Source organism: Podarcis melisellensis, assembly GCF_964234715.1.
Source record: "Podarcis melisellensis genome assembly, chromosome: 10".
In the NCBI taxonomy this organism is placed as follows: Eukaryota; Metazoa; Chordata; class Lepidosauria; order Squamata; family Lacertidae; genus Podarcis; species Podarcis melisellensis.
In genome coordinates this window covers 43065233-43090567 of record NC_138542.1, presented here as the reverse complement: position 1 = coordinate 43090567, position 25335 = coordinate 43065233, and the positions used below count along the sequence as shown (strand labels likewise).

Genomic DNA, 25335 nt, shown 5'->3' with positions numbered 1-25335 from the left:
AATCCTTGCAGAAAACAGCTTTGCTGCCATAGCTAATCTGCCAGTGCTTGATAAGCGCCAAACACAGGGATGGCAAAGCCCCTTGTGCTACAATTCCCAAGCAGCCAGCAACCTACTGACAGTTGGGCACTTGGAAAGCACGATGCAAGGACTTTGACAGGTGGGGAGGACAACCACCTGTCAAAGTTGGCCCACGGAGGTGGGGACAAAAGGAAGGATCGGGCCTGCAAAGCCAGGAAAAAATTCCCCACCCTGGTGATCAATCATGGTTTATTGTAACATCCAATAACAATGTGAAAGACATAGATGATGAGAACTGAATGAAGCAATGGGTATTGCCTAGGGGCAGAAACCCAACAAGAACTGCAATAACTTTGCACCAGCACTTTTAACCAACTACTGTAATTGATAGTAGAACCAGCCAGACGGGTTGCAAACTCCACCAATGGCTACCTCAGAACATATGCTCCAACCTTTGTTGCTGATATTATTTTCTGCCCTGTTTGCGTAAATGAACAGTGTGACAGCTTCTGAAAACCACACAAGCTCATTATCCAGTCTACCAACAGTCTGGACATGCATTAAGATATCATTTCTACCCTTTCCAGGTTTTTAAAAACTGCATTTTATTGATTTTCAAATATAACAAGCCTAAAAAGAACTACAACAGTGTAGATGCTGCTATCTTAATAAAGCAGCTTGCAAACCTCCTTGGTGTTGACCATTGACAAAACGACTCAAATTAATATTCAAGTAACAAGAGTTCGCCTGGCAAGTCTGATCGAGAAGTTGTCCAGTTTGTGTGTATGCTAACTAGGTTCTAGGGGAAGCAGGACCTTGCCTGCTACTAGATGGATGGAGAATATGGGTGTCATAGACATGCCTTTGCTAACAATGGACTTTGCTGGGGCAACAGATTACACAAAACAAACTATAGAACAGATGATTACATAATTTCTATAGAAGTGGTTCAAGCCTGAAGAAACCACATGGATGCAGGTGGCAGAAATAATTGTAGAAACATTTTGCTGCTGCCTAGCATTGCAAACATTAACACACAACAAGTGTACAGCAGTTTTAGAACCAGTGTCACTGTGTGTCAGGGCAGCGGTAGTACCTCTGGTGGGGAACATGTTGTGCTCCTTCTGGGGTAGTTTGTAAACTTTTGGTCCCCACCTTACATTCAGCCCTTACCCGTGGCTCCTAGAAGCTGTCTGCATGCAACAGCGGCCATACCCTGGAAAATGGCTTCAGCTGGTTGGCTAAACCAGGTGAGTGTAGCCGCTGAGCCTGAAACTCTCTCTGAGTTAGGGATTTCCCCTGCATGTGAAGACAGGCTCTGGTGGATTGAGCTGATGAGACCAAGAGTGGGTTCAATAGTCAAGAAGCTGGTTTCTTCACATGCCATAGAAGGAAGTGTGGGGCAGATGGGGCTCATCAACCTGGGAAGGTAGGCCATCTAGGAGAAGGAAAACTCTGATCTTAAATCTCTGCTGCCTTGCAGGATATCTTTGGCAGAAGAAAAGGCTAAGGAGTAAACCCTACAAAAATCTGGAGTACAGTTCCATAAGACAGTTGGATGGTGCCCTGTATGCCTCCTTATAGCAATTCCTGCAGCCAAGCTGGTGCCAAACATATCACTCTGCTTTCTTTGGGCTAAGCGGAGGGGTGTTGTCAACTGGGCAGCCCAGGACCCCCAGGCTTGTGCCCCGAGGAGGTCACTTCAGTGCTGCTAACACAGCAGTTTACTTCACCCCAGAGGCGCACTCTATTGTTGAGAGAGAGAGAGATATTCCAACAACATGGTCACAAATGAATTTCAGTTAGATGTGAGGCTTCAGGCCTCTGACAGCTTCCCTGTTTTCCTGGCTTATATGTGTGTCTCTAAACACTCAGTCAATCTAGTTTCCCAATAGGTCACAAAAAAAGTTAAAGTTTAATGATGTTTACAGACAATGTTGTAGCATAATGATCACAATTACGACAAAAAGCAGATCATTACTAATGATAACAAAGATAACATTTCTTGTGCAAACAGTGAACAGGACAAATCATTATGATTATTCCAGTAAGGTGAATAAACTTAATGACCAAGACAAGATGATAATGACAACCTGAATAACAATCAGATAAGAACATGAAGAAGAACCAGAAGTTCATTTTAGAATTTAAAAGATTCTCCTCTGTAGTTTGCCAGGCCAAGACTGGTGTTAATTGCAGATTCTATTCCAGACAGATGAATCAGGAAGTCAGAGTGCTACCGAAAACAGCCTCACCTATGCAACATGCTCCTCACCCTTTGGTCAAACAAATATAGTAAAGCCATCAGAGGTTGATATTTAAAAGATATTTTATTTGGATTTTCAATTTTAAAAATAACAAAACCAAGCAATAACTGGTATAGAGTTTTTTTCCATTTCCATTTGTCTATATAACATACAGAGAGCAAGTTCAGATACTCAGTGCCACCTGGACCAGGCTATTAACTAATTTCTAGACCTCTCAAAATAGCTTATTATTCAATTTTTGATAGATGCACTCCCCACCTCTATTTACCAGTGCAAGAAATGAAAACCAAATCCATATGACATTATGCGATCTTATTATCTCTCTTACCCATCTGCTATGGCTAATGAACTTCTTTGAGAGGCATCTATCAATTCTCCCACATCACCCTTTCCTTTCCAGCTTCACTGCTACCGAAAACACCCTCACCTATGCAACATGCTCCTCACCCTTTGGTCAAACAAATATAGTAAAGCCATCAGAGGTTGAATTAATCTCTCATATTTCGCTCATGATTTCTTAAGTGCCTTGCAAACATGTTTGAACCTGAAAGCACATTAATCAGTATCACATTAAAGTATCACATTAACCTTTGTGTCCTTCTGGAGGCATGAAGTCGAACTTCTGTAATGGGATGACCCCTCCCAAACCAGTTACACAACCTATAGAATCCCCTTCCTTTCCATCGACTAATGGCCAGTATTTATCCCTTCCCACACAGACAGAAAATCAAGTTAAGGATGAAAGAGGAAATACTAGGGGAAGAAATGCCCAATGACTACAATAAAATATTGCCACCTACAAAAGAAAAAAAGGAATGTTAACATTGCTGCCTTTGCTCTTTTCATCAACAGAATTTCGTTTCTATAGATGCCTGGAGGACATTGAATTTGGGCTGTGGCATAGTCATCTGAAACTGGGAAGTTAATTCTGCCTCAACTTGATAACGTCCACAGCAGTGACTCCATGTTTTACACTCCTATCTCCACTGCCTCTTCAGAGTGGTCTTTAGTGCCTTTATCCTGTTTTCTTATTCCTCTCACCATGATGGCTCACCAGAGTCAGACTTACCTGATGAGTTGTCTGTCACCAGGAGGAAAATGTCTCCAAATCCTTGCCAATTCCACAGAAACAGTCTCCAGTGAATTGCCCCTTATTTGGTTGCCTTTTGATGCCAGGTCATTTGTATTTTCCCACTATTTGAACCCTTTTCCATTAGGAGCTTCTCAACTATAAAGCCATCTCAACAGAGTTAGCTATGCCCTTCCACTCTCGCCCCTAATATTGGTCGGCTAAAACTATGAATGTTCTAGGAAAATTACCCAGCTCAGATAGAAAAGACATGACATAATTTGCAGCACCTGAAGGAGAAATAGACCTTAGCTTGGTGACATCATTATACGTGGGCATTATTTGGATCAGCCTGCAACAATTAAGTTTTTAGCTTTAACCTATTTTAGATTATTACATCAGTCACAGGTGTGAGCACTGGCCAAGTTAATACCATACTTTGTTTTGTATGTGTGGATGACATTTCCAACCAACTCTCTCTCTCTGCCTAAAAATAATGCTCTGGTGCTCATCTAATAACTATATTGGATTTTCACAAGGCTTGCCCAGCTTCAAATATGTGCTAAGTATTAGGTTGAACTTTAACATGGCCTTCCTAGTCTCTCTGGTCCAAAGTGTTTCCATGTGTTCTGAAATCAGTGCCATGTCATTCAAATGGCACCATTCACACACAAGAGGAAGATGTCAGCAGCCTTGGGGGTCGCAAGATTTACAGAAATACTATTATTATTATTATTATTATTATTATTATTATTATTATTATTATTATTATTATTATTATAAAATTTAACAGGGGAAGGATCCCTAAAACAGCCCCATGAGGAGTGAGCATGCTCAGCTTGCATGGAATGCAGAATGACTATTAGAGAGGAAGAAACAGCAGTGGGGGGTGGCAGGGAATAGAATGAAGTAGCTAGAAACCTGAAGAAGAGCACTCCACACAAATAACATTTTGTTACAAGTCCAACTCATCTGTCCAATCTGATATATATTATTATATATTTATTTATACCCTGCCTTTTTCCCTGTTGGAACTTAAGGCAGCTTACAGCTAAAAACAAAGACTGGCTATAAACATTTTGAAAAATTTAGTACAGTTAAACTTTAACAGAATTAAAACTATACCTATATAAAATCTGTTTATATATCTGTTTATAAAATTTGTATGCTTTAATTACAATAAATCTTCAGCCTACACCTTCTGTTGTTGACCCTCTACTGTTCTTGCTTGACTCTTCCAGCCCTTTCACAGCCACCCCACCTGCCTCTGGCCCATCAGATTCAGACTTCATGGCTGGCTGTCATAAACTAGATTTGAGTTTTGCAGCTTCTCTAGATTAATTCTCTTGCAGAGGAATAAAAGGTAATTCACTTGAGAGACACAAACATGGCAGACTGCCTTTTCCTTCCAAGAAAATGTTGTTTATTTGTGTGCACCCAACATTAGATTCAAAATCAACTGTTACATGCAAACAAAGAGTTCTTAAGTCACTCTGGAATTGATTTGATTTTAAATCAGTCTGATGCACTGTAGCTCTAAAAAGAAACAGGATCTTCAGTACTAGGAAGAAGAGATGGACAAATACACACACAGAAAGTTCCTTGCATTTTTATCTTCCACTTCATTTACATTATATCTGAACAAACACCTTGTGAGGTAGGTTAGTTATTGCCAGCAACAAGGCCAAAGTTAAATATTATTGCATAAATCAATCATGCACTGATAACTTTGCACCTGTGTGAAGTTGTGGTCACCCCACATAGAGAGATGAGTGAGTAATCCAGGGAATAGAACAGATTCTTTAGTCATATGGAATTTAACTCTAGAGAAAATTAAAGGTCACAAAAGGAATAGGAAAATGAATGAAAGAGCTAAGCATCACAATAGATGATCAAGTAGGTAAAAAAACCTATTGGAACTGTTATAGGATATTTATAAAAAGAATAGATTAAAAATAGCATGATATAAAATATAAAATATATAAAATAGTTGCTGCAGTTTCCTTAAATTTCTGGCTACCTGAATGGTGCATTTGTAGACGTTTGCCCAGGGTCTTTTTATACTATATTTTCTTTAATAAAGTAGTAGCAGTGCATTCACTGCTTTTGGTAGCACCAAAGGGTGCTCATCAATGGTTCCTCTTCATCCTGGAGAAGAGTGACTAGTGGGGTGCCACAGGGTTCTGTCTTGGGCCCAGTCTTATTCAACATCTTTATCAACGACTTGGATGATGGACTCAAGGGCATCCTGATCAAATTTGCAGATGACACCAAACTGGGAGGGGTGGCTAACACCCCAGAGGACAGGATCACACTTCAAAACGACCTTGACAGATTAGAGAACTGGGCCAAAACAAACAAGATGAATTTTAAATGTATTGCACTTGGGCAAAAAAAAATGAGAGGCACAAATACAAGATGGGTGACACCTGGCTTGAGAGCAGTACGTGTGAAAAGGATCTAGGAGTCTTGGTTGACCACAAACTTGACATGAGCCAAGTGTGACGCGGCAGCTAAAAAAGCCAATGCAATTCTGGGCTGCATCAATAGGAGTATAGCATCTAGATCAAGGGAAGTAATAGTGCCACTGTATTCTGCTCTGGTCAGACCTCACCTGGAGTACTGTGTCCAGTTCTGGGCACCACAGTTCAAGAAGGACACTGACAAACTGGAACGTGTCCAGAGGAGGGCAACCAAAATGGTCAAAGGCCTGGAAACAATGCCTTATGAGGAACGGCTAAGGGAGCTGGGCATGTTTAGCCTGGAGAAGAGGAGGTTAAGGGGTGATATGATAGCCATGTTCAAATATATAAAAGGATGTCACATAGAGGAGGGAGAAAGGTTGTTTTCTGCTGCTCCAGAGAAGCGGACACGGAGCAATGGATCCAAACTACAAGAAAGAAGATTCCACCTAAACATTAGGAAGAACTTCCTGACAGTAAGAGCTGTTCGACAGTGGAATTTGCTGCCAAGGAGTGTGGTGGAGTCTCCTTCTTTGGAGGTCTTTAAGCAGAGGCTTGACAACCATATGTCAGGAGTGCTCTGATGGTGTTTCCTGCTTGGCAGGGGGTTGGACTCGATGGCCCTTGTGGTCTCTTCCAACTCTATGATTCTATGGTATTTACACCACTTCATATGCTATTATCTTATGCTCTTCCTCATTACCGCTTGCTCAGCCTCATTATTTTATTGTTCTTCCCATTTTATAGATGGGAAACAGAGTATATTGTGGTTTCTCCAGGATCATCTAATGTGTCATTAATACTAGACCAAAATTGTGAAACCAGGTCTACTGAATAGAAGGCAAAAACTTTATCCTCTAAGATACTGCGTCCTATCTCAGAATAAAATGGACGTCTTAGACAAAAGCCACTAGGTTTAATTTTCTCATACTCAATTTGCAGCTTTGACTCAAAATGATGGAACTGTATTAGAAAGTTGCCAATACTCTCTCATCCAAAAGAAAGTAAATGATGTAGTGCTCCCTGCCTTCCCACTGCACTTAATAGGAAGCACTAAATATTTCAAAGCACTCTTGCATCTGAAATTCCAAAACAAGAAGGTATACTTTTTTTAAAAGGATCGCTAAAGTCTTAAGGGCATTATTTAACCAGTGCGACGTGCAAAACTTTTTGGTGTTTCTCTGTGGACTGAGTCATGAAAGCACAACCCTGCCAGCATCTGCTTGTGAAGAAAGCTTAATTAGCTGGAGTTCCTTTTTACTTTGGTGTTGTTTGACCATGTAAAGTGCATGGCACTTAGGAAGAACATCAGCAGACCATCTCATGTCAACATTGCATGTAATTCGGCAGGCTATACCATTAATCAAATGAGGGCAGGGTGAAGGCCTTTTTTTTAAAATAAAAGAACCCCAAACAAACAAACCAGCAATTCATTACTTTTAATGCTTTCCCCCTAATATACCTATCAGCAGACCAACTGTTCCTAGAAAACAAAAATGCAGACTTGTGTAATGCTATACGCTGAATTAGCCAGGGATAAGGAAATCTGAAATCCTGCTTATGCTAATTCAAGTTGGTCCATAAGGAGATTTTACCTTGTTGCTGAGTTACCCCCACTTCCACCACTAATTCGTGAGTTAGCAGTCTAAAGGGGGGCTGCCACAGTGTGCTTCAAAGGTATCATGATGCTAATGCAGATATATAAATAGTTCTTTTCTGGTTTGACTGTGTGTGCGCGCGCACACACACACACACACACACACACATTCTGAAGTCCAGTCAAAGAAGTTCACTTCATAGCATCTGAAAAGCTAGTTATGTGCTACACTTGATCATGTTAACTTTGTGCTACTTTTGTGTTTATCTGCTATGGGGTACATTCATTACACTCCATTCCTAGTTTTAAGTAAAACTGCCTTGGATTCCTATTTTCCCACCTGCCTATTTCCATAGCTAGCTCTCAAAATCCTTTTGATCAAACTCAGGGAATGTAGCAAACCCACAAAAGCAAGCAGAAGGCAACTCTAACTTAGTACCTGCAACGCCAATCCTTTTATTCTCCTACTGAGCTTTGTTGCTAACTTGTCCCTCTGTCTGTTAGGCCAGACCCCAGAAGGTGCTATCAATCATCCTGGGTTTGTCATAATAGCTTAGCAGCTTGACCTGCACCTCTACAGCAACAGGAGCCAGATTCCTCAAAGGGCTCTTTTGTCCTGTCTTAGTGCTACCTGTTCCCACTACCTGTCAGTTCACGACAGCCAAGCAGGCAGAAAAGCTTCGGAGCAGGGACTGAAGGATTGTGCATTTCCTCTTGGGATGATCTATCTATCCGTCTATGAAGAGTTAAAGGGTACCTGAGCTTTTCAGACAGTTCTCTGCCCAGCTGTTCTTTGGTCCGCTGAGATGCGAGTCACAGAGGTAGCTGCTCTCCTCCAGGGCTTATGCTTTTTGGCGTCATTGAAACTGCTCTGGGCTGGAGCACAAGAATAAATTGAAGAGCTGCCAGGATGTCAACACCAGGCGATTTGTACGTGGGTGTAGGTGGCACCGATACAACAAAGGAGGGGACAAAAGGAAGAGGGGAGGTGGGAAAACACTATGGAAGATTAAAGAAGATTCTGGCTTGTTTACACATGGGATGGGCTGAGGAAGATATATCTATACTACTTAACCTGCAATAAAAGAGGGAAGCAGCTTGCTCCACATTTTTCTGTGGCTTGCCCATGTCACACATTCCATGCAAGTTAGGAGGCAGGCGCTCAGCTAAAGCAGGACGGACCAGCAAAGTGAAATGGTCAAATGGAAGCAGCAGCACATATGAAACTGTTTCACACCAATGTAAGTAGGTGTGAATGTACACTTCCCCTAATAATCCAGCTAGGGGAAGGACCCATTTTCACAGAGAGCACAGGCAGGAAAGGGTTAAAAAATCCTCCAATTATTCTTAAAAACATAGGAAGCCTTGTACCAAGTCATCCCATTGGTCCATCTTGTTCAGTTTTGTCTACACTCCAGGCTTTCTGGTGAGGGTCTCTCACAGTCCTACCTGGAGATGTTCTTGTTTAGTCGTTTAGTGGTGTCCGACTCTTTGTGACCCCATGGACCAGAGCACGCCAGGCACTCCTGTCTTCCACTGCCTCCCGCAGTTTGGTCAAACTCATGCTGGTAGCTTTGAGAACACTGTCCAACCATCTCGTCCTCTGTCGTCCGCTTCTCCTTGTGCCCTCCATCTTTCCCAACATGAGGGTCTTTTCCAGGGAGTCTTCTCTTCTCATGAGGTGGCCAAAGTATGGGAGCCTCAGCTTCAGGATCTGTCCTTCCAGGGCTGATTTCCTTAAGAATGGATAGGTTTGATCTTCTTGCAGTCTATGGGACTCTCAAGAGTCTCCTCCAGCACCAGGGGATTGAACTTGGGACCTTCTACATGCAAGGCAAATGCTCTACCACCGGGCTACAGCTCTTCCATTAATGCATCTTCACCTTCACTGCCTCTTCCCTCTCTCATCTACCGTCTTGTCTAGTTTGGCTTCCAGTCTGTACTGGTTCAAGATGGTGTGTTCTGCCAAAGGCTCCCACGACACTCTCTAGCAGGGTTCTTCCTCAAGTCCAGGCATTGCCCAAAATCACTTGGGTCTCACTTGGCTCCACCACAAAGCTATGCTCCTTTCCCCCCTCTCTTTCCAGAAACAAAAGAGCACAAGTGAGCATTATAGGAAGGAACAGGTCTCTTACTGTGCGTGCTCCATGCTTGTCACCAAACAGCTGCAGAGCTTGCAGAAAGAGTGTTGAAGAGCAAAGGGCACCCGGCCTCACTAGGGGAAAAGAGCTGCTGGGTTGGATCTAATGTGAATTCTACTCAGGGTAGACCTCTTGAAATTAAAGGCCAGTACTAACTTCAGTCCATTCAGTTAAATATAACCCACTGGGGGAGAATCAGGAAAAAGTCTGTTAATGAAGCATAGCATTGTAACCAATAAGCGAAGACACCGCACAATGGAAGAAGAGCAGCAATGACCAAATAAGCTTTTAGGAAAGGATGAGTGGGACCTGCAACAAAAATTTGCCAGGTGGAATGCTTCTGTTCAGCATTCCACTCATGACCTATTTATTCCCTTTTCTATGATACTCCAACTCTCTTCTCTCCACCTGCCTCACCCTGCAAATAGACATGGGAGCATTCCACAACCATGGGAGCATTCCACAACCATGGGAGCATTCCACAACCATGGGAGCATTCCACAACCATGGGAGCATTCCACAACCACTGAGCATGCTCAGTCATGACTGGGTTGTTTGAAGGGGTCTCACCTCCTTATACTTTCCCCCTAAAGTTTCTACTTCTTCTTCTGATCTTGGGACTGCTTCTCTCTTGGGCATTGAGGGCTACACAAGCAACGGCTCTCACACCTGAGCACAGGGAATATAGGCTTTCAAGAAAAAGATATGTGATGTCAAATGTGGAAATAGGGAGGGAAGCATTAGCTAGCAGGAAAGGGAAGGTATACTGGGGAAAGTTATGTAAGAGGCCAGGTTTGCTTCATTAGATACATCCATTTCGTTTTCTTTATTCTGTGACGAGGCCATCTAATAAATATACATGGATTAAAATAGTTTTAAAATATCTGTGGTTAAAACTAATCCAAATGTGATTGTTCAACTCGCTAGTTCACTTTCCTAATCCAGCCATACACATATTTTTTGCACTGTCATTCAGTTAAATTACATAAGATAGGTGGGAGGACTCTATAAAAGCTCCACTGCCACTGCCATTCCAAGATTTGTATACAAGGCCAGATCGCCCCGACTGAACCCACATCTCTGAGCCACATTTTGCTAGGCTCAGAGCTGATAAAACAGGAATCTAAAAGCAGATTGCCAGGCATGAGCCTTTTGAGTCTTAATTCCAAAATAACAAGCCTTTGTATTCTCTTGGCTGCTTTAAAATATTTCTAAAAGGGTGGAAATGCACGCTGATTATCCAATCAGCATTTTCAGCCTAAAATACTACAACTTCACAGCCTAAAACAGTAACTGGAGTCACTCAATGTTAGCTGGGCTGATACTCTCTGAACATGTGATGCAACTCAGCCATGGCTTTGCAGCACAGACCTTAATTGAAACATGTGCTCTGTTTTCTGGCAACTTTAATGCCAGGGGACTTTTTCTCCCATAGCCTAGCAGGCAGTGAGATGCCATCAGCTGGTGAAACGATTTGGTGACATTTCACTGCCAGTATTTACTTGCCTCGCCTAGTACAGTGAGGTGCCAAACAGCAACTTCCTCGTGTGCCATTGCTTCACATCTCTGACTGCTTCTCCCTTGGTCCTTGTTGTGTTCACATTTGACTAATCCTCAGAAAGCAAGGTATCAGCAAGCTCAACAAGCACACGTGACGGGCAGGTTGAAGCCATAGCTTCTGTATAGATTGGGCAACAGAAGGGAGTGAAACTCCCAAATTCTGATTACAGCCAGGGGCATCATCTGGCGGGGAGCAACACCCAGCAGACACGGGGGAGGGATTTTTAAAACCACATTTACACAGGGGTCACAAGTGCTGACTCATCTTGCTCAGATAGTTTGTGTCTCTGGCACTATAAATTAAGAAATAAGTGGGCTGTCCAAGGTTGCTGTTGTTGTTTTTGTTTAAAGTGGGATTATTATGGGTATAAAATGGCTTCACTCTGTGGCTCAGTTCAGACATGACCTAAATATTCAATATACTGTGGTATCTCTGGTTATGAACTTAATTCATTCTGGAGGTCCGTTCTTAACCTGAAACTGTTCTTAACCTGAGGTACCACTTTAGCTAATGGGGCCTCCCACTGCCGATGTGCAGTCACCGTGCGATTTCTGTTCTCATCCTGAGGTAAAGTTCTTAACCCAAGGTACTACTTCTGGGTTAGCGGAGTCTGTAACCCGAAGTGTTTGTAACCCAAGGTACCACTGTACTTTGAAGTGCCTCCTGAGCTTTCTCTTTCCACCTGCAGGGACTTTGAAGTAGCCCATCAACAGTTGGCACTTAGCAGTGGACTGAACTTCCCCACCATTGGATTTCTATGTGAATTACTAATTGTTTCTAATCTTGCATGTGTATATACTTATTGGAATGTATAATTTTCATGCAATTTGGGTCCACTTTTATCTTCTTTGTAGGTGGTGCATTTCCTCTTTTTTTTAGCAAATTCTAAGTGTCCAGCCTATTTTCTCCTCCTCCCCATGGCCAAAAGTGAAAACCCAGTGGGAGCACCAAAGCAAGGCTTGGCAGAGAAACCGTCAGATCCACGGGGCTTAGAAAACAGCAATGCTTCATCTCAAAAATTAGAAAAACCGGTCGTCAATCCTGCCTGAAAGTTGCACTCTCCAACAAGCAAGGCCTCCTTACCAAACTACACACTCAGAGACACACTTCCGTGCCGTGTCTCAGTCCTAGAAGAAAACAGATCCCAGTGCTAAACCCTTGATTCACTCTAAGCAAAAACTTTCTGGAATTGCTACTGTCTGCTTGTCATCCTTCCCATTAGCTTCAGGGCAGGGAGAATCCAACATTAGACTTTGCCCTGCTATGTGGAGGAAGAAGCAGCTTTTATAGTGCCCTTCATTTCCTTCTCCTTCTGCTGCCCCACCTCTGTGAATCATGGGGGAGCAAAGTCATCAGAACGCTCATTGTGGCAGCCAGCTACAGCTTAGAACAGGCCAGGAGGCTCCACTCCATCACAGCCAGATGTTATGCATGTAAGGAAGCGCCCTAGAAAAAGAAGATAATAGAATTGTAGAATCGGAAGGGACCTCGAGAGTAACCTAGTCCAACCCCCGCCCCTGTGGCTGATGAAGGATACTCATTGCTACTGCACCCCTGAAATGTCAGGGGGCCCATCCAGTCTTCACTTTAAAACCTCTAACAAAAATAGAGTCCAATGCATCCTGAGGCCGTCTGTCCCACTGTCAAACAGGCTTGAGCTGCCAGGAAGTTCTTCCTAATGCTAAGCTGAAATCCACTTGCAATTTGAACCCACTGATTCAGGCCCTACCCTGTGGAGCAACAGAATGCAATAGCAATGGCTTCTTCACCTGGCTGGTTTCTAACACACCCAAACATGCTTAGCATGGCAACCTGGCTATTTGTCAGAAGAGCATCCCTCTCTCTCTCTCTGTCTCTCTCACACATGCATTTATGCTCATTGAAATTTTTGAGAATGAACAAAAACACAAGAGAACAAACAAACAAATGGCCGTGCATGATACACTGACAGAGAAAGGAAAGAAGCAAAGTGAATACTTGCAGAAAGGCCATCCATTTGCCTCCCTGCAATCCACAGTGAAGTAATTATAGTTATGGCATTAACACTCCTTATATGCAGAGAAGTCATTACAGATGATTTATCTTGAATAAGAGCACCAGCACTATTTAGCATGTATAAGAGGCCTCCCAAATGTTTTGCATGCACACTGTATTCATCTTTACTTTTATTAGCCCTGGTTTCCCCATAGGAGAAACTGGTCACTGAGCCAACACTGGAACAGGACATCATTGTATTTTATCTTTGGGGGGGGGGGAGCATGCAAGAAAAAATGAATGTACATGCATGGTGAGGGCAGAGGAAGACAATTCAAAGAGATATTTGTGTGTGTGTGTGTGTGTGTGTGTGAGAGAGAGAGAGAGAGAGAGAGAGAGAGAGAGAGGGGGGGGGAGGTACCTCAGGTTACATATGCTTCAGGTTACATACACTTCAGGTTACAGACTCCGCTAACCCAGAAATATTACCTCGGGTTAAGAACTTTGCTTCAGGATGAGAACAAAAATCGTGTTCCGGCAGCACGGTGGCAACAGGAGGCCCTATTAGCTAAAGTGGTGCTTCAGGTTAAGAACGGTTTCAGGTTAAGAACGGACCTCCGGAACGAATTAAGTACTTAACCCAAGGTACCATTGTAGGTTCCTTCAGTCTTGTAAGATTTGGTGAAATGGCAGCTGGTCTCTGGGGAACAAACAGGCTTTCCTCCTCAAGGCTTAAAGACCTCAAATCCAGCTTACTGCTGCCAGGTCAGATTTTGAGTGAAGAAGGGGAAAACATGCACACATACATTCAATATTCTTGGGAGAACTCCAGGATGCCACAGCAAAGCCTCAAGATATGAAGAAGCAACCATCCCAGGAACATGCAGCCCTCTGCCTACTAGCCTGGAGTTGCCTAGAGTTTACCTTGAGTGAAGCTCTGGAATCCTTGACCACCATCCCTGCAGAGGAAGCTGGTGTAAAGAAATTTCTTAGAGATGCTGGAAATGGGACCATTGTTCAAGGCAACCTTTCAGGTACTCTGAAACGTCTTGTGTTTAAGTGTGTGTTTGTGTCCTCAGATCTTCAGCCAAAAGTCACATCTTGTGTGTCTAATACACACAACTTGCTATCAAAAGGGTATTCTTCCTACCATCGCTCAAGGGGCTCATTACTAGGTCACTCATTACTTGCCCCTTAGCATCCCGGTTTAACCACTCGGTCATATTAACTGCTACAAAAACCACAACGTTAACTCTTAAGCGTCACTGAGGATCAAAGCTATGGATTTTTTTCTCTCAGACTCAATGCACACATATAAGTGGTATGAAGAATTTAACCTACTTTAGTGCATATAAATGTTGAGGGATGTGGTGGCAATTATTCTGTGCTAGTAAATGTCAAGTACAAGTGTGTTGTTTTGTAAGCATGGTGCAAATTCACTAGGAAGCACACTATGGCATCTTCAACTAAGATCTTGATCCACATATGTTCTAGATGTTCTTTGAATTTCCTTCTCTTTTTTGAGCAAAAATATTTCTTTTATACTGTGCATCATTACATCTTCTCCCCTCCTGGGGGGTGGGGATATTGGTAGTTTGACAAACATTTTGGGAGGAGCAGAGCTGGTACCAAGGGGATAACATTATCTTAGGAGGAAAACTTAGGATTCGTGATTTTAGTTGTTTTCTCTGTAAGGCAATTGCAGGGAAAGGGGGCACTTAGTGGGGAATTGGTGAACAGGTCCCTCTCTCTCCCTTGCACTATACATAGTATGTTTATTTATTTAAAAACTGTTTATTGAAGTGTTTTTAGAGGATTTTTAAAGATCAGCAAAGTATAATAGAATGGCATAAAAACTATAAAGGAGTAGGCACGAATATGTTGTCCACATTAGAATGAAATCAATGCACAATGTAGAAACATGTCCAGTCCAAAAATGATGAGAGGTGTATATTTATATTGATGAATTGTTGTTAATGAATGCAATGAATGGAAACCATTACATGTTAAAGATACCTGATTTAGAGAAGCCATTGATCACACGGTCCTGGTACTTCACTTATGCCACTGGAGAACCGCCCTAAACCCTATTGAATCCTGCTGCCTCCAGTGTTGCTGTTACTGTTATGAGGTATGTCTGGTTGAAAAGGCTTGTGATTGGGAGACAAATTATCTGTATTATTTTGTTAATATTGTATGCCTGAGTCCATCAGACTGCTCTACAACAAGCTGTAGTGTAAACTTTGAGGTCCAAGTTTTCTCCAACTCCAAAGTGAAGGAAGTTTATGCTGTGAGCCTCCCTGGGATCTATGAGAATGGGGCAGTAAACAAATTTAATAAACAAACAAACAAGCCTTAGAAGTGGCAGGTGCTTCTGGTGCACTAATTTTAATGTGGACTGAGATGAACTCTAGGCAAATTTACCTTCATGGCATAGCTTTGCCAAATTTTCTTCTGGTCCTCTGCAGAGATCTGGCTGTCTATGCCTTTTTCCCAAACTAACCATGGCCTCTCAGTAGAGACAAACAAGTAGCCTAGCAAAAGGATGCCAGTTTGAGAAACTAAGCATTTAGCCTTAGGTGAGCTGTTTACCACTACATTTTCAAAGCCAGCCAGTTCCGTTGTTTTAGACTGCAATTCTACACACACTTACCTAGGAGCAAATTCTATTGAACTTAGTGAGACTTACTTCTGAGTAGACACAGGAACTGTGTTGTCCCAGTTACACTGGATGCCAAATCCGTACTTACTGCTTAGTTTCCAGCCTGAAGGAATTTGCTAACCCTCTTATGAGCACTGAACCATACTTACCCTCAAGAGGCAGCAAGTACAATAATGAAAAACCAGCATTTTCCTGGGAACACTTCAGACCTTACCATCTGCCCTGATTTCCATCCCTTGCTTTAAAATGTGGTGTATGGAGAGAAGAGATTGAATGCACAAATTCAACACATCTGGCTTTGCTTATTATAGGATGGACAGTTTGCACAGCTGAACAATACAAAACACCCACTTTTTTAATGGAGTACCCTTCTTTCATACATACAATTCAACATGAGAAGCACCAAGTTATAAGAGCCACTTTCCTGAGTCTGATTCAAAAACCTATCTAACCCAGCATAAAGTTTACCAGAGCAGCCAATCAGATACACAAGAGGACAACAGCCCTCTCCCCCTGTTGTTCTCCAGCAACCAGCATTCAAGGCACGCTGCATCTGATCCTGGTGCTGGCATGTAGCCATCATGACTAGTAGTCACTGATAGCCTTATCCTCCATCAATTCACCCTCTTGTGATGCCATCACATTACAGCAGCTCCCATGCAGACAAAAGCTGCTGCTGCACAAGTCACTTTGCAGAACCTCATTTGCAGACCTGAGCTGCCAATGCCATTGATTCATACAGATGTGTTCTTCAGATAACCCATATTTAGTTTCCCTGTGTCTGTTGCAGCTCAGTGCACAGCTCTCCTCCCTCCAAGCTATGGGTTTTATTATACCGAAGAAGGCTCTGGCAGCTCCCTGGGTTCAGTGGTCACATACTGGTGCAAAGAAGGCTATCAGCTTGTGGGCAAACGAAAACTGACCTGTTTGCTAGAAGGAAGCATCTTTTACTGGAGTCACCCCCCACCTCACTGTGAAGGTAAGCTACTGGTTAAACTTATTTCTGAATTGCTGGGCTTTGTATGAACAGAATATTGCGCTGTTCAAATGTGGATCAAGAAAGTATGCATCTTTTCAGATCAATCTCTCCTCAAAAATAAAGATTCTAAATGGAAAAACTAAGGAGTGAACTGGCAATATTCCAGGTGCCCTTCAGTTAATGCCATTTACAGTGACTCATAACAAGCATGCTTTGTTTTTGTCACCTTAGTGATCCCAAAGCCCCTGGACAAAGGTTTCCGGGTGGCAGTAATCGCCTCTCTCATCAGTGGAGTGATCATTGTTACCATGTCAATCTCCTTCGCTGTTTGTTGTCTGCAAGACAGGATGTTGAGGGCAAAAGAACAAAGCAGTGACACCGGAGGAGGGTAAGTATTGACTAGATTCCGCCTGTAACCTCAGTCAGGCCCATTCACCACCATGATTAGGCCCTCACGTGAGAAATGACTCCACCACTAAGGCTGTTCGATGAGGAATGGCCAGATATCCAAGACTGAGCCAAACAAATTAAAGAAAGGAGTGCAGCTTAGCCCTCAGTCTGCTTTCCATTCAGATTGGCAATGTTTTTATTAGAGCCCACTGAAAAATCTCTAGGCAGGTAATAGGTACAACTCTCTTATTAGACTTTATCAACCTATAGAGAGCAGGAATTGTCCGTGTAGTTCCTGCCATCCTCTCCCTGACAACTGGTTGGGAAGTTGGGGTGCAACAACATATTGAGGGCACCACATTGACTATTAGTGAGAGGGAGACATGTTTGTTTCTTAAGCATCTGACTGCGCTGGGAAGATTATGTTTTCAGTGTGAAGTCTTTTAGCTCTGGAAACTGTGGCTATGGAAGTTGCATGCTGTCAGTAACTTTCCCCACGTGCATGCCAAGATCCTGTGAGAATATCGTACAGTGGTACCTCAGGTTAAGAACTTAATTCGTTCTGGAGGTCCTTATGAAACCTTAACCTGAGGTACCAATTTAGCTAATGGGGCCTCCAGCCGCTGCGCAATTTCTGTTCTCATCCTGAAGCAAAGTTCTTAACCTGAGGTACTATATCTGAGTTAGCGGAGTCTGTAACCTGAAGCGTCTGTAACCCGAGGTACCACTGTACTTTGCCCCAAAGCAGCAAAGTAGCTATTCTTACACCACCCATTTTCCCCTCATCTGTGCCCTGCAGTATCTCTAAGTAGGAAAACACAAATTTGTCAGGGGCAGGTGTGCGCATATATATATATATATATATATATATATATATATATATATATATTCTGATTGCTAACTTGGATATCTCTGGTTAGGTTCATTCATCCAACTCCTGATCCTCAATAGCTTATTAAAATTAACTCCCTTCCTCTCTCAAATGAGCAAAATTTGGCACAGATGGTTCTCTCCTTTCCCAATGACTGGGGCCCCTCTTCCATATCTCCCCCATTAATTGTGCCCTTGCACCCTTTGATTGTTGCTTCTGAGGGAATCCACTGCTAACCCGTTCCGTTGGCATGTGCCCATAAGAAAGCGCTCCATACTTAAATTGGGTAAGCATTATGTACATGCGATGGCATGGCATGGCAGGAATGCATGGGAACATTAGGAAAGATGGTGGCTGAAACTTGGTTGAGTAATCATTGGCAGCTACAGGAGCTCAGGAAAGGGAGCAAGTCTGGGGATCAGATTGGCTTGTTCAAAAAACAGTCCATTCGGCAAAAATAATATTTGTGGCAGGTAGTCCCAAGGGTGGTGGCTGATGAATTCAGCAGCCAACTAGCAGGTGTTTCCAGAGCCAAGCCCTCACTTACATTTTGAGGTCCAGCTTCATGAGCTATTTTACCACTCCAGCAGGGGCGCCGACTTATAAAAAATATTGGGGGGGCGGGGGCCCATACCAACTTATAAAAAATATTGGGGGGGCCCAAGACCGCCAAACCGCTGCTGCTGGGGGAACGAAAGGGGCGAGCCCCCGGGCTGCCCCGACCTTAAGTGAACCTGTGAGCGCCCGCCCTTTGCGGCAGCCGATTGGCTGCCGCCGTGGGCGGTGAATATTAATGAGCTAGAGGGAATCCCCGCGAGATTGTTGATGGGTCGAGAGCCCACAACCCCACCCCCTCTCTAGATCGGGAGTGGCTTTGTTTTAACTCATTACTGAATGTATTTTAAAAGGTAACTATCGTCAAACAAGGAAAATAAAAAATACCAACATAATTTTGTGATTTTACAAAGCATAATATAACTAATAATTTTCTTAAATTATTGGGGGGGCGGAGCCCCCCCTAACGAATTTTTGAGGGGGCTCGGGCCCCCTCAGGCCCCATGGAGTCGGCGCCTATGCACTCCAGTGATTCAAAGCAGTTTGATCAGTTGCAAGGGCCCCACATCCCTTCCTACACTTTTTCCAGACTTGGGGAGAGGAAGGGGCAGGGCTGGGCCCTCATCCAAGAACACGTATCTTTGGGTTTTGGGTAGACTGTGAAAAGCAAGTTCCCTTTCTGCAACCAACGAGGCTGGATCCAGTGCAATAGGCTTTTGGCAGGACATTTATTTAAGCATTTGTCCAGCGTATTATGGTGTGTATAGAATGAAGCTCCCTCTGCTGGTTAAGAAATGGAGCCCAGTTTTAAAATGAGTCTCTACAATCTACATGTTTGCTCTTCTCAATCCCTTGCAAGATTTGCCATATGGATTAGGAGTATTAGAGCAGCACCACACTGCTCTTGGCTTCCTATCCCACCTTTATGGGCATAATAAATCCCACTAAGTACAGTAGGACTTCCTTCTGAGAAAATATACATAGTCCTTGATGGTTATATGTTCCCTATGAGACAGCTATATAAATGTACAACCATCAAAATATATCATTCAAGTGCTTACCCTTTTCCTGAATACTATGCATGTATGCTCTAATAGACTCAGTCACTGTGCCAATATAACACCTCTGGTTCCTCCCTGTAGTTTGTTTGTAGTACTCACAGAGAAGGGTCTCATATTAACCAAACCCATCACATCTCTGGTAGAATGAGGTATTTGCAAAGGATATATATACAGAGAGAGAGTGTGTGTCATGGCAAGAATGTTGTGCTCTATTTTCTGTCATGGATGCTTTAGCTGAGAATCCTGTATTCCAGGGGGTTGTACTAAATGACCCTTGAGGTCCCTTCCAACTCCACAATTCTATGATTCTATGATTTCAGCAGCCTTAAAACACTAAGGGCAGTAGTCAAATATATTTTTTTCTGCACTAGCACAAGATTCCCCGATCTCTTTCCTCTGCACACACCCTGGACTCAGTGGTGGAGCTTCATATTCTGGCGCGGGGGGGGGGGGCATGGAGAGCAGGCGGGGGCATGGAGAGCAGACGGGGCCATGGCTGGCGCGCATCCCAGGGGCGTGGTGCACATCCTGGGGGTGTGGTGTCCCGTCTGTGGGGGTGTGGTGCCCAGTGGGAGGGGAGCAGCAATGGCACCCCACCGGGATTGCACTACCGGGGGTGTGACGCTCCCCCCGCATCCCTCTTCCTCCACCAGTGTATGCACTGGGGGAATGTTCACTTTAGTGCTGTATTGAATATGACCATAAGCCTGGGAAAATTCTAGATTCTGTTGTAGTTCCATTGCTACTCTCAATCACTTTTTCTCTTGCATTGCAAAGTGTTACACCGTGAGAGGGGTGCATTTTATCGTATATTTCTCCTGCATCAAACTTCTTCTGAGTTACTGAGCAAATTACTAAGCTAGTGCTGCCATCTGCAGGCCAAGGGGTCAAATCTAAAACCTTCTCTAATTTGAAGATGGGTTAGCAGGAGCTGATGGGAAATGTGGTCCAAAACAGCAGGTAGGCCCTAGGCAGGTGAAGGCAGGGCCAGGTGGTAGACAAATCGGCTTTATGTTGTTGTTTCCTGTACCACAAGAGGAGTAAACCAAAAGCCACACACTCCAAACTATAATCCCCACATTGAGAGTATGAAAGTCATCCCCCCCACACACATACGTGAATGCAGAATGACTAAACATCAGGAAGAACTTTCTGGCAGTAAGAGCTGTTTAACAGTGAAACAGACTCCCTCAGAATACGGTGGACTCACTTTCATTGGAGGTTTTAAGCAGAGGTTGGATGGCCATCTGTCAGGGATGCATTAGTTGAGATTCCTGCATTGCAGAGGGTTGGGTTTGATGACTCTTGAAATCCCTTCCAACTCTACGATTCTATGACAGAAACGGTGTAAAAGTGAAGGACTGGAATATGCTGTTGCCTAAGCACACAGCGTCAACTACTTGCTGTCAGACATGGTATAGATTTAAAGACTGCTTTTGTGTTTTTACTACATTTCATAATTTGGGGGTCTCCAAATACTTTCTCATTCACTGACAGAACTCATAACAAGGCCTGATGGAAGCCATTTCCCACCTAAAGGGAAAACGTGGGGGTGTTTGTTTGTTTGTTTGTTTGTTTAACAACTCTGTTGTTTACACCCACCAATCTGTCACTTCTTTCTAATTAATTGTAATTTTTTTGGCATCTGCATTGTAGTTTTGCATTTGCCTGTGTGTGTTCAAATTCTACGGGGCAGAAAAATCTTACTAGTCATTTTGTGAAAGCAAACGCTAAAGTAGTATTGAAAAAGGGCACCCAGGGACCTTCTTCTGCAGCACACATTGCCATATTGTTAAAACAGCCCAAGCCTCCTCTGGTTTAGTAGAAGCGATAAAGATATACCTCATAACCCACATAGACTTTTCTCTTTTAGGTGTACTACTGAGGGAAGGCATCCATTTTTTTGGGGGGGGGGGAACCGGACTAGCAGGATTTTCCAAACGAAACTCCACTTTGAAAGAACCAATTAAATGTCCCACCACAAAAACCCCTCTTAGGAGCTTAATGCTGTTAAATAGACTCTGAAGCTTGATTACATCATAGCAAAGGGAAGGAAACCTTTTGTTTTCATTTATTCACTCTTCTGGAAAGGACATTTTAACAAGAAGAACATTTCAGTGATGGTATTGATATCCAACTGAAGGAAAGGGCTAGAATCTGCAGGACAGGCACCCGAAAGACAGGATGCTGGACTAAACAGGCCACTGGCCTGATCCAGTAACCTCTCCTGTCCTGAAATATATGTTGCCATTGTAAACGTAGTGAATACCTTGATAAACTAGGACAAATGTAGCACATTTTCTCATATTCCAGGCAACGACCGAGAAGGAAATTCAAAGTTGGGAGAGGAAACTCAGCTAAACAGGAGATGGGGAAAAGCAGGACTCGCTTTGGGAAAATGAAGCAGAATCGCAGGCTTCAATATCGCACCTCTGCCCTCTACAGTTGCGCATACCCTGGGGCTCTGGCAGGATGCAGTAACCAAGGATTCCAAAGGTATTCCATGCCTCTACCCTGCAGTCAATTCTTCCCCTTAGGATGGCCGTGGGCTCCACTTACAGAGCACAGCAGGCTATTTGGAGGGCTGGCAGTGAACCATCTGATGGGCTGTCTGGTCTCAACCTGGTTTAAGAATGAAGAACCATAAGAAGGGAGAACAGGATCCAGCCCCTACACAGCAGGGCGCAAACAGGTCGCCTAGCCAGTCTTTCCTAGTATGGTGAGCTGGAGTGTGCGTGTGCGTGCACACATGGACATTTCGTGCAAACATTGGCTGACTTTTGTGGGAGTGCATTTCATTTTAGTGGGGGGTGGGATGTAATATACAAGTGTTTACCCTATCTTGCCTAGAAGCTTACACTGCATTGGTGAAACTGCTCTGCATGTTGAAAGCTACTATCACCAATTAATGCTGTACTCACTCCCCTTCCTTTATCCACTACAAAGCATTACAATCCTAATAAGAGTCCCTCTTGGATCTACTAAGGACTCCTTCACTCAGCCCAGGCCTGTCTCTACTGTATTTTCTCAAGTAGACAAGTTTAATCTATCTGACCTGCTGAAGTTTTTCAAACCTTGTCTTGTATTACCATATTGATGTAGAAAAGAAGTGCCAATTAAAATTTCAGAAAACAATCTTCGGCAGTTGTTCATTCTAGAGACTGACCATGAAGGAATCAAGTGATGGGATTATCAGGAGGTTGGACTCGATGGCCCTTGTGGTCTCTTCCAACTCTATGATTCTATCTTGAAAGTAGGTGTTCTTCCTAGTCTTTGTCCAATATTTAAGATCCTTCCATGGGAGATATCAATGAGAATATTATTACTTTAATTCTATTCCAAATTATCAGAAGCAAGTAATGCCTTTGACTTTCTTTTCTCCAGACCATGGTTGGTATAACTCAAAGAAAATTCTTCTTCCATCTAAATCCAAGTGACTGTTCTTGCCTTATCCAAGAAATCATTGCTTAAAAGGATGGGTTGTTTGGTAACTAGTCCACAGCTGGAGCACTGCTAGCTGAAACAACTCTTTAATGTTTGACATAATTCAGTGCATGCTAAACTGTAACCAGATTTGTTAAACATTTCAGGGTTGTTTAAAAAAAAGAGAGAGAAATATTTCCTTGCATATAGACACAGAAAGACAGATAGACAAGTTCTGTCTCAGTCTTGCCCAGAAGATGAAGAGGAGCATATTGGCTTAAACCTTCTATGACTGCTGAGGGCTCTTCAGTTATCATAACCCTCAGAATAATATTGTAGAAGGCTACTTTTCTTGTAATTTCACCTATTCACTGTTCAGCTGTATTGCGAGGGACCTATTATACAGAAGGGTGCTCTCAGGAGGTTTTGAGAGTGCCTGGCACAATAGCCAGGAAATCTTATGGGAACAGTGTTGATCCCTGTTTACCCACAGCACACAGACCAACAATATCAACAAATGGGGCACAGCTAAAATTATATAAAATCAGTTAAATCATGCCAAGCTCCCAATACTAAAAGCACTTCTTCTTTTGAGCTACATAGCTGGAAAAGCAGCTATCTAGGATATGGCATGGCTTGATCCTCTTCTCTGTGTCTTAACCAAGGTTTTGAATATGTAGGAGGGATTCGCCAGATGAGAGTAAGGGGATCCTTCCAGATGTTGTAGGACTCCAACTCCCACCAGCCGCAGCTGGTACAGCCAAGGGCGAGGGATGATGAAAGGTGAAGTCCAACATCTGGAGGACTAAAGCACAGTGCTGAGAACACCAAGCTGGCAGGTTCGATTCTCATATGAGACAGATGCATATTCCTGCATCGCAGGACTAGATGATCCGCAGGGTCCCTTCCAACTATACAATTCTGTGATCCACACAGCAGGTGATTCAAATGTCCTTCTAAGCAGCAAATGACACTTTCACAGACTGGAGAGAGTGAAATTCATAATGTCACAAAAGCATGATCACTATGTTCCAGTGGCCCTTTAGTCTTAGAACATTTTGTTCAGAGTGATTTTGATTACTGCCCAACACCTCTCACCATCTCTTTTACTGTGTTCCATTTCTAATAGGAGCCAGGAGAATCTGCAGAAATGGGCACCGCAAAGCTTATGCTCCGAAATCCACATCTTCCCGCAGGTTGTTCTGAAGCCAGGAACTGCCCCATCTGCCTCGATGTTTGTTCATTTGCTTCAGAAACCAGGAGACGCCCCCTTGAATGTGAAACCTTGCCATCACAATCTCCCCCAAGCCTTGCCTTCTGTTTATTACAGAAGATCTGAAGGACTGAACCCTTTGAATAAGACAGCACTTTGGAATCCGAGATAAATCGCTTTGTAATGAACCAACAGCAATGCACTCATGGAAGTTTGTGGGAACTGACTTCTTGCTCTTTTATGGCATACATAGCCCATTTATGAAACCTGTCATTATAGGTCAGTTTATGTAAAACACAATAGAGAAAACATGTATAATCTGAAGCATGCAACCCTATGATATAGGCTGCTTGTTCAAAATTGAAACATACTACTGAAAATGTACCATCTATTCGCGTAACAGTGGGAGCTCTAAAAAGGAAAATGAGTTTTAACATTTATTTTATTTCAAGGCATAGGTTCATAGTACTATTATTTAGTAAAGTGTTTCTTTTGTAGCCAGGTGGACAACTTGACAGAATAAAGCCACAACCTTTTATGTCATCTCTAGTCTTATTCACTGAGGAAGTAGGAAACAGATCGAATGTTATTTCTCCACAGAATACATGACTAGATCTACAGAATTCCTATACAAAGTGATTTATTGAGAAGTAATACCATGGGGCAGTATGCAACTAAATACTTCTCCTAGTCCAAGCACGTCTGACTGGGCAATGGAAGTTCATCTTCTTCTCCTTCCCCTGTGTACCCCCTAAATGTACAGCGGTACCTTGGAAGTCAAATGGAATCTGTTCCGGAACTCCGTTTGGAAAACATTGGCTCCTGCAGCCAATTGGAAGCTGCGTCGGACGTTCGGGTTCCAAAGAACGTTCACAAACTGGAAGACTCACTTCCAGGTTTGTGGCATTCGGGAGCCCAAACAGTGAACTCGCAAGGCATTTGGGATCCAAGGTACAACTGTACTGGAGACCGGATTTATGTGGTCTATAGCAGCCCTGTTTAGCTTGATACCACTCCATGGTTTAGTAAAACAGGTGACTGCAAGCCATATGACAAATACAAGATGTGTCTAAGTTCAGATTTGTGACC

The 25335-nt window shown here is 43.2% G+C and overlaps 2 protein-coding genes across 5 annotated transcripts in view; one reads left to right on the top strand and one right to left on the bottom strand.

The window, feature by feature from the left end:
- Window positions 1-8292, bottom strand: part of LOC309379430 (solute carrier family 23 member 1-like) — a 42890-nt gene extending 34598 nt beyond the window's left edge. For 2 of the 3 annotated variants that reach the window (XM_081928579.1, XM_081928580.1), the window contains exon 1: window positions 8174-8292. The gene's annotated coding sequence lies outside the window, so the exon portion shown is untranslated. Of the gene's footprint in view, window positions 1-8060; window positions 8079-8173 lie in introns of those variants that run through there. The other variant, XM_081928581.1, reaches the window with a different exon arrangement.
- A 5461-nt stretch (window positions 8293-13753) lies between these two features.
- LOC309379437 (uncharacterized protein) lies at window positions 13754-24789 on the top strand. Of its 2 annotated transcripts, XM_081928603.1 has the most exons (5): window positions 13754-14126; window positions 16545-16733; window positions 16965-17121; window positions 21924-22106; window positions 24163-24789. In XM_081928603.1, exons 1-5 carry the CDS (start codon window positions 13949-13951, stop codon window positions 24416-24418), a joined length of 963 nt encoding a protein of 320 aa, XP_081784729.1. In that variant the 5' UTR covers window positions 13754-13948; the 3' UTR covers window positions 24419-24789. The 2 variants fall into 2 exon arrangements, with proteins under 2 accessions (XP_081784729.1, XP_081784730.1); XM_081928604.1 differs by lacking the exon at window positions 21924-22106.
- Window positions 24790-25335: the final 546 nt, after the last annotated feature.